The sequence below is a fragment of the Ictidomys tridecemlineatus genome, chromosome 5 (assembly GCF_052094955.1).
Source record: "Ictidomys tridecemlineatus isolate mIctTri1 chromosome 5, mIctTri1.hap1, whole genome shotgun sequence".
Taxonomy (NCBI): domain Eukaryota; kingdom Metazoa; phylum Chordata; class Mammalia; order Rodentia; family Sciuridae; genus Ictidomys; species Ictidomys tridecemlineatus.
The window spans coordinates 151,038,815-151,048,084 of NC_135481.1; the positions used below are offsets into that span (position 1 = coordinate 151,038,815).

The 9,270-nt window shown below is 47.0% G+C and overlaps 1 protein-coding gene across 2 annotated transcripts in view; it reads right to left on the reverse strand.

The window, feature by feature from the left end:
- The window catches only part of Trpm1 (transient receptor potential cation channel subfamily M member 1), a 131,389-nt gene extending 122,801 nt beyond the window's left edge, over positions 1 to 8,588 (reverse strand). For both annotated transcript variants that reach the window (XM_021722837.3, XM_078051302.1), the window contains exon 1: positions 8,286 to 8,588. In XM_021722837.3, the coding sequence (XP_021578512.1) occupies positions 8,286 to 8,360 (75 nt within the window). In that variant the 5' untranslated portion in view covers positions 8,361 to 8,588. The remainder of the gene's footprint in view (positions 1 to 8,285) is intronic.
- Between the last annotated feature and the right edge of the window lie 682 nt (positions 8,589 to 9,270).

A 9,270-nucleotide genomic window follows, 5' to 3' on the forward strand; every position in this document is an offset into this window, starting at 1 on the left:
TGGGGCAGTCTCTGAGCTGAGCCTTGGGGGCACCAGTGAGCCTCATTGCACATGTGGTCCACTGTCCGTCTTTTGGTGCCACTCAGAGTAACTTGGATCTTCCCATCCTGCATTCATTGGTTGGAGGGAATAGTTCCAAGGTTACACATAAACTAATGGGGACTGGGAGACTCTAACTTTTCTCAGCAGGTAAGACACTCTTGGGACAGATTCTGTTTTGAAAGGGGCCAAGGGAGCAGGGCTAATCCCCATGGAAGTGGGTAGCTGTCAAACTGCCTCCTAGGGGTGGCAGCCTGGTAGATGGCTTCAGTTTATGACTTTTGGTCTGCTGACATCTTGTCTTGGGCTGATATTCGAGAAGAATTGCTAGCACCAATGAAGAAATGTGTCCAGGAAGAGAGAGGCCAAAGAGGGACAATGGGAAGGGACAGAGACCACTAAGCCTGTCTCGGGACCTCAGTCTTTAAGATCTTCAAAACAATGTGTCTTTGAAGAGAGAGGAGCAAACCCCAAGGATCTACCAAAGGGGGAAAGCCATAAGCCAACTTTTCTGATATAAAGATCCTCAAGGGAAATGGATCCAATAGTGTAGACAGTGATTTGAATGAGACTCATGTTGAAATTTGATAGTTATTGTGGCAGAATTGGGAGGTAGGGCCTTTAAGAGGTGATTAGACTTAAGAGGGATAAATGCTTTTTTTCAAGGGAATGGATTGTCATAAACCTAGACTGCCTCTTGTGTTTTGTTGCTTTTTGCATGCAACAGCTTGCCCTTCTGATCTCTGCCATGTTCTGAAGGGGCACGAAGTCCTGACCAGATGCACTGCCTGATCTTGGACTTTCTAGCCTCCAAAACTATGAGTCAAAATAAACTTCTTCCTTTTGTAATTTACCCAGTCTCAACATTTTATTATAGCAACAATCTGGGCTCTTGATCTTTGGAAATGTGTTCATCAGCCAGAGGTGAACAGTGAGATTGTACATTTACAACCCTCCAGCTCCAGCCAGGGATTCTGACACAGCTGCACCCTGGGTTGTGTAGGAGAGAAGGTTTCATTCTGATTATGTAAATCAAAGTCCAACCATCCACATTATGCACTAGAAATGAATTAGTCAGCTGTGAGGGTGTGAATTTCAATGGGGTGTCAAGACCTCCCTCAGTGGAGGAGTGGCTTTGTTCTGTGAAAGGAAAGAAAGTAAATGCTTCATCATAAAGCTCCCACGCCTCACCAGGGACAATAAAAAAGACAAAAGAGCAGCTAGTGAGCGCTGTGCACATGGCAATTTCAGAAGCCTGTCATTCCACCCAGGTAAGAACATTCATGGGCAAGGTGCTCCATCTCCAATAGCAAAAGTGTTTAATCCGCCCCAGAAACCATAGAAGCAAGAGGTGGTTATCTGCTTTTAATCAGCACATGGACACTACCTTAGAATGGTCTCAGTTCTGTTGTCTGTAAGATGGCTGGGTGGCCTGATGCTCCTCAGAGCTTACTGGAAGCCAACAGCCAGGGTGAGCATCCAGGGGTTTCCTGCTTCCCTTCTTGCAGTCCTGGGACAATCTACAGATGCTCTGTACAGCACCCCTGGCAATAGCACAAAACCTCTCCACATACTCATGAAATGCAATCCCCGAGTGCAAGGGCCATCCCTGAGGTTGAGAATGGCTGGACCCTCGATGGGAATGGTTTCTGTGTGGATGATGTGACCAGTCTGGACAGACCAGGGCAGAAAATATTTGGTTAGCCTGATAGCCACATCACAGCTGTGCCCAGGAAGGACCCGAGGGTGAATGGGGGCAGGTACCAAGATGCCAGAGAAGGGCTGGGGAGGCCAGGCCAGGAGCAATTCTCATAATTGCTTCTGAACCAGGGAGGAAGATAGGAATCCAGAGAGAGCCTGGAGGAAAGACCTCCTGTCAAGGGCCCTGGCTCACAGTGGGGGACATTGTTCCAGGTTGCCAGCAGCATAGGGTGCAGTTATAGCTCCCTGGGCCTTGGAGGTACTCTAGGCTGTGTTTGAAAATATATGAATGGACAGAGAAAAGAGGGCAAAGGCTCTTGTTGGCTTTGAAGTAGATATGGGTGGGAGATTTGTATTTCAGAAGTCCCTGCCACCCCTGAGAGTTTATCCTGGTCTCTGATGAGTTACTTCTAGCTCTGTTCCTAAGAAGGTAGCACCCCAGTTCAGATGAGGGAGCAGGTCTGTGTGTGTTCTCTGACTGGTTTTAAGAAAACCAAGGGCTTCAAGTATTTCAGCAATTGCATACTTCTATGTTTAATGTAGCTTGCATCAGAACCAAAAGCTGCCCTTGTGGGTTGTTGAGAATAAAATGAGAACTACTTGTATCTCTTGGAAGTACTGACTACTCTGCCATGGTGTCATGTGCATCTTTAAATGTCTTCTCTGACTTGATATTCTGCCAAGTTGGTTGATACTGAAATTTGAACAATTCTATTGTGAATTTTGATGATTTGGTAATAACTTTTGGCAGCCAAATCTTTTTCATTTTTGTCTTTCTTAAACATTTTGACATCCTCTGCTTGGCTGCACCCTCTGGGGCAGAGCCTGAGGGTGAAGCGAGGAGCCCCATTCTCTTATTGTGCAGAAAGTCAGGAGTGGAGCTGTTTTTCCACTTCATCCTCAAGAGCTAACTCTCAATCTCGTGTTTCCTGTAGCCTAATGTGCTGTTTCCTGGCCTGAGACCCAGAAATGGTCATATAAACTTTACATGGAAAGAGTTTCTGCAGGGAACTCTGGGTTAAATGGAGGTTTCTCCTCTGCAAGACTTTACAGTCCTCAGTGTGCTTTGTGCATTGCAGAACTCTAACAGGGAACTCTGCTTTCCCTGGTTTGGGACTAGGCATGCCCTGGGGCTGGTGTTCCCAGGGTGCATTTCATTTAAGTTCTTGAGGGACTTTTGTGGGGCCCTGAAGAGGGAGATGCCTCAATTGTTTAAGCCAGTCCCAACTAATCAGGGTTTTTACTTAAGCCTCTTACCCTTCCCCCTTATTTCTCACGCCAACTAAACAAAGCAACCAAATGTTTTATGGTTCTCCCAGCCAGACCTTTCTCCAAAATTCACAGGCTGCCTTCTGTCTTGCACAGTCCCTTTCTAAGAGTTTCCCCTTGTGTTCTTCTCCTGCAGCCTGCAGGGTGGCCCATTTGGGGTCACGCAGTTCCTTGGCACATATTTCTCCTTTCTAAGCATTTTCCCCTACAGGTCTCCAGACCTTGGCAATTCAGCAGGTGTGTTGGGAGTGGGAGTGCTCCATCAGGGCAGAACTAGGAACAGCCACAAGCACAGTCCAGACCAATGGTGTATGTCAGCCCTGGCCAATCTGGTAGTACTTGTAAGCTCTGTCAAATCTGTTCACCCCTTACCAGTTCTGTCACCTGTGCCACCTCCTCAACCCTAGTGAACATTGTCTTTTGGGACAGTCTCCCCCACCTCATGTTTCCCTCATAGATTCTTTTCTCGTCTCCTTTTCTGGCTCTCCAAGGGCTATGTGCCTAGGGAAAAAATGACCCTGGCCCATTCCCTACCTTTTTCCCATCCCTCTAACCTAGTTTGAAACCTTGGTCATTTGGGGTCAGAGAACCAGGAAAGTACCTTCCTGCTGCTCAGCTAAAAGAAAGGCTCTCAGAAGAGCAGGAAAACCAAGAGAATGGGGCTCACACCTATATGGAAGGTGGGGGCTACCCCACAGGGTGCTGGACATGCTGGCCCTGGGAAGGCCTGCTGTCATGTGGCTGAAGGGACAGTTGGCAACCAACTGGTCAGTCTTCTATGGCACACCCCCACCTCAACTCAAGGGACTTGACCATATCACTTAGGCCCTGGGCCCCTTCACCCAAGGGAAGTTGCCTGGGCAGCTTGGTTCTGGTGTGTGGGGCTGGGGATGGTTCCTAGGGCTTAAGTGCCTGCCAGAGTCCTGTATTCCCACAGATGTGGGTCCACTTGCTCAACTTGGAGTCCATGGGTCAGCAGGAGCTGGCTGCAGGAGTTTCCCCAGGCTTAGGTGCAGATATCTTCAGCAGCTCCAGGAGCCACTGCCCTGGGAGATTCTATGTCTTCCAAAGTGGCAGACTGCAGAACCTTTGGGGAAATGGAGCCCAGTGTTTCCCTTGGACCAGGCACCCCACCTCTGAGATTCTTCCTCAGCTTGAAAGAGGACCAGAGTCGCTGGTTTAATACAGGTGACTTGGTTTATTCATACAGGGAGGATTGAATGGGATGTCCAGATTCCCCGCCCCCCCCACCCCCGATTTTCTTACTCAAGGTGTGCTTTAAGCAAGGACTGCAAACTTAACTGCTGGCCATAATAGGAGGGAGGAAAAAGCGAGATCCTTTATTTAGACATGATTTTAGCAATTTGAAGGAATCAAAAATATTCGATTTCATAATTTAAAAAACCCTAGGGCTTGGATTTTATATGTTTTTTTTTAAATCTCATTTTTGGATATTATTCTATGATTAATATGAAGCCTTAGGGAGATGGGCGAGGGTGTGATGGGTCTGTTACCTTCTAGGCCTTTACCAATGAGTAGGGAATGAACAGGGGTACCAGGATTCCCTCCTTCTCCAGGATGGGAATTTTTTCAGACTTGTGTGGAATTTTGCGTTCAAGTTGATTCTAAATACAGGTTGTATAGATGTACATGGAAATTCCCACAATTTCAGGAACACCTTCTGAGAAGTGGGGTGACATAACCTCACGAGGAGCCAGATCTGGTCCTGGTGCCTAGTTATTGAGATGAATGACAGTCCCATGTATCCTTAGTTGGGTACATGCCTGCTGCTACAGCTGTTCCATAGGGGAGTGGGCTACAGAGGGTAAGCTTTGTGGTAAAGACCCCTAACGGCAGCTCTAGAGCAAGCAAAGCTGTACTTACTAAGAGAAAGAAACTCAGATAAGCCAGGCCAAGTTTGTGGGAGTCCTTTCTTAACAACAGTGTATCATGGGTTTGTGCCTTAGGCAGAATGATCCTGGAGGCTGAGCTGTATCAGGTAGAGCAGCCCCCAACCCAGAACATACTGGTTGACCCTCACTCTCCCCATGGTTTACTTTAAAAGTGTGAAAACAATTCTAAATTATGAAAACATTCCTTTCATTTCAAAATCATAGAACAGGTGAAGATTCACATCCTGTTTTACAGATGGAATAACTTTCCATATGTGCTTACATTTTTTACTCTCTTCAAAAGAAAGAAGGAAGGAAGGAAGGGAAGGAGGGAGGGTGGGAGAAAAAGAAAGAACATTATAGATAGAGCCAACCATCTCTACCCTGCAGAAATATATGTCTTTATTTAGGATTTCCTTGTGTGTTTTGTATTTTCTATAAATAGTGTGCTTTGGGGGCTTATTTTTTATTCAACAGAGTGTGCTGAGATTTATCTATGTTGATACAGGTGGCTTGTTTATTCATTTTAAGTGATGTATGGTATTCCATTGTTTGAATGAACAAAAGCCTATCCATACTCTTATAGCTGGGCTATTTGGTTGCTTCTGGTTTTCTGTAGCACACAATGCTGACATGAGAGGTTTTGCACATTTCCTTGAGCACATGTGCCAGAATTGTTCCAAGATAGAATCTAGGGTAGAATTGCTAGGTTCTATTATTATTTCATTTTGTTTAGGATCTTGATCTTCAACTCTAGACTTTAAATGCATCCTTTAGCAAAATAAAATGTGAACAGGGAATGGAAGTGCTAGACAAGAAATCACATTTTCCATTTCCCGTATGAACGCTTGAAGGCTTTTCCTGGAAGAGGGATTGTTTTTGCCAGCGGGGACTCCCAGCAAGCAGGCTGCTGAGGGCAGGAGCTCCAGGAACCCCAGAGGTGACTGGGTTTTGTTCGTTGCCTTAGGACTCCACAGGTGCATCCTTGTGGGTCCATGACCAAGAGAAGAACTCCCATTGGGGAGAGCCAACCAGCCAAGGACAAAGGGTCAAGTCGGTTTTTTACTAAATCAGGGCCAGGCGAAAGGACCCTCGGAAAACTAGTAGAGTGTAGTTTGTGTTTGTTTCTTCCCATGGGGCAGCTGGTATGTTTTAGTAAACACTGGGCAGAAGGTGTAGCTTTTGGTTAGGAAACAGGGAACTGGTACCAAGAGGTCAAAGGAGGGTCAAGTATGTAAGAAAATTGTGAAAAACAATCTGTTTGTGCCTGTGTGATTTTTGTGAATGCTTCCTAGTACCCACCTCCTTAAAGAATAGCTCCTGGACAAACTATAGGTATTATCTTTCATTCTTCCATCAGTAAATTTAATTTGTGGCTTGAAGGTTGTTATAAATAGGCATTAGGGCCAGCTATGCCATTAAGACTTTTAACTATGCTGTGCTTTTGTCTTTTGTAGAAGTTTGGGATTTATGATTTTTTTTCTGTGATGCTAATGATTAAAAGCAGGTCATCATGTATGCTATGCAATGTTCTATCACTGAGTTACATTGTCAGTCCATTTGTAGGAGTTTGGCATGTAGCACCAGGGGATGAAGTCCCCTTGGAAAGGGCAAGATCATCCTTGCTCCTGGATTTGAAGTAAATTTTAGTGTTCTGCCCTAGAGGAATGGTTATGAGCATGTGTGCATGTGTGCGTGTGTGTGCACATGTGTGCGTGTGTAAATGAGGTGCTGTTTTTTCAATCTTGACCCAAATCTAAGTGCTTCTTTCCTCTAGTTGAATTCCCTGCTCCCAGACCCTATTGGTTGTGTGTGTTGTGGGGATGACTATTCATAAAGCAATATACCAGGAAGAGGTCAAGAGGACACATCAAATTCAAGAACAACAAAAGCCTGCTCCTTTTCAGAGCTTATCAGCAAGAACAGTGTAGGCTGGCTTTGTGTTTGGGGAGGGAGGGGTCACACGGAGGCATGTGGCCCTGGCTGCACAGCTAGTCAGTCTCTTGTTCCTGCCAAATGCGGCGGTAGATTCGTGAATGTTAATTTACACAAGACAGTTGGTGTGCACTGTCTCTAAAAATAATGCTGACTCTCACACATGCATGGGAAAGCAGATAGATGTGCCTGCCTGCCTCGGAGCCCCCACCCCCGCCATGGGATAGATCTTTTCTATCCTTGAAACAGGGGTAAGCTTTAACTCTCTATTTAAGAAGAAAGTCTTTTATTGTTTCTGTTTGCAATTTAGTTTTGGAGTGTCAGAGTCTTGCAAACACCTGGCCTGACTTCTGCCATACCCCGATTAATGGATAAGGAGACTGCAGCCTGCTGAGCTCTCTGCCTGGCCCAGGTATTCACTTGGTTCATGCTTCACCAGCTTCTTTCCCCAATGCCAGGGCACTGACTAGCGTGTCCTTGCTAAGAAAGTGTTCCTGAAGGGAAGCTTCTTCTCTGACCACACAAGGCTTTTTCCTATACCGCTCCCTCTTCTAAACACAATGGGCAGCAGCCCAGAAGAAGCTGAGATTCCCTCTGAGCCACTGGGGTTTGGCAAGAGGTACCCAAAGGCCTCCAGTGTGGCCTGGGTTGAGATCCTGCTTGGCCTGCCCCCCACTTGAAGGCAGCAAGGTGAGGTAGTGATCTCTCCAGGCCACCTAGGCCCAAAGAGTCATTTATTGCAGCCTGGGTGCTCAGGGTCACCATATCCATGGCTGACTTACAGTCATCTGGGAAAAGCAAGTCTAAGATTCAAATTGGCACACACTGTACTATGGCTCTGTCCAGAGGACAAATAAAGAACCTTCTATAAAGGTTTGCTCTCCTGAGAACTTCACTAGGGGTCACTTGGGCCCTCCATTCTGTTAGAAGCAAATGACCATCTCCTTTCCTCTGACCTGAGGGTGGGATCCACACCCTGGTCATCCTGGATCCTCAAGAGACCACACAGTACTCCTACAAATATCCAATGCAGGAAAAAAAAAAGGGATGGGCAAGCAAAGTTAAGTCATAGAGGGCTAAGGGTGCGTCCCCATCATGGGCAATAGAGCTATGCAAAACCCACGAATACTGACTCAAGAATGTGTTTGCCCATGCAGGATAAAGGATCTGCATGACTCACCCCCACCTGATACCTCCTATGGGTGTGGTGAGACACAAAAATGGGAGCTGCTGAAATAACAGGCATCAGGCACAGTGGCAGGAAATATGGGCCATCTCTCAAGAAGAGAGTCTGATGCTGGATATCTAAATGCTCAACCCCCTTATGCCCACCTCCACACAGTCTGAAAGGCGTCTGCTGATGCAGCATTCTGAGACCACAGAGTTGGAACCCTGTGTCCCTCTGTCCTTCCATCTTCTGCCCGCAGGCCCCCCACAAAGCTCACTCACCTTCTGGGACCCGGATGTGGAGCTCTTGAGTGAGCCCCGCTTGAATGAGCTGCTCATCTTCTTCAGGGAGCCCATGAGCAAGCCTCCTGCATCCCCCTTGTAGCAGGCCCACTGCAAGGGGGCTGCCCCCTCACTGTGTGAGCAGAGGCAAAGCAACACACAGCCACATTCTGCTGGTAGGTAAGAGCATCCCAAGCCTGAGGTAAGGCCTGCAGGCAGCTGGGTCAGCCCAGGAGGAGCAGGGACTGGTTCCTGCTGGCCACTCCTGCCTGACTCCCGCCCTGCTGATGCTCCTGGACTCTCTTCTATAACATCTGTAATCAGGCTTAATCTCTGCCTCCCCCAAAGGTTTATAGCGGACAGATTTAGCAAATGGCGATTGAAAGTAAATCTACTTTGAGAAAGTGGTGGCTGCAAAGGGTGGCCAAATGGGAAGGATTTGGGCATCCAGAAAGGCACATCACAAAAGAGGAGAGCCCTCCATAGCTGGCAATCCCTTGGAGGGCAGCAACCAGACTCCTGGAGGCTTAGAGATCACCTGGGTGACCCCAGATCTTGGAAGGATCTGCACCAGGCCCAGGCTGTGGGTCAAGAATCCTTCCTGCAAGTCATTATTGTGCATTTCCTCCCTGTTACTTTGGAGAACTGATGTGCATTTTTATGTATATCCTGCATCAAGTTTTATTTCCATTCTATACTGCTTCATGTGGGGAGTTCTCTTCATCATTTCCTTTTTCAGGCATGCCTACCTTGATTCTCTAAAGGGCAAAGTAGCTCTTTGCCTACTTCTCTGCTGTAGGCAAGTGGCAGGCCCAGCTACATTCACAGGTCACCCCAACCTGCCCTGAGTGTCATTCTTGTTGCTGGCCCTTCTTGTGCATCCTTCAGGCAAATGCATCACTTCCAATGTGCAGAGGAGCAGACAAGCTCAGAGCTGTGTATTCCTATTGGCATAGATAAATTTTTGAAGGATGAACAGGCTGAA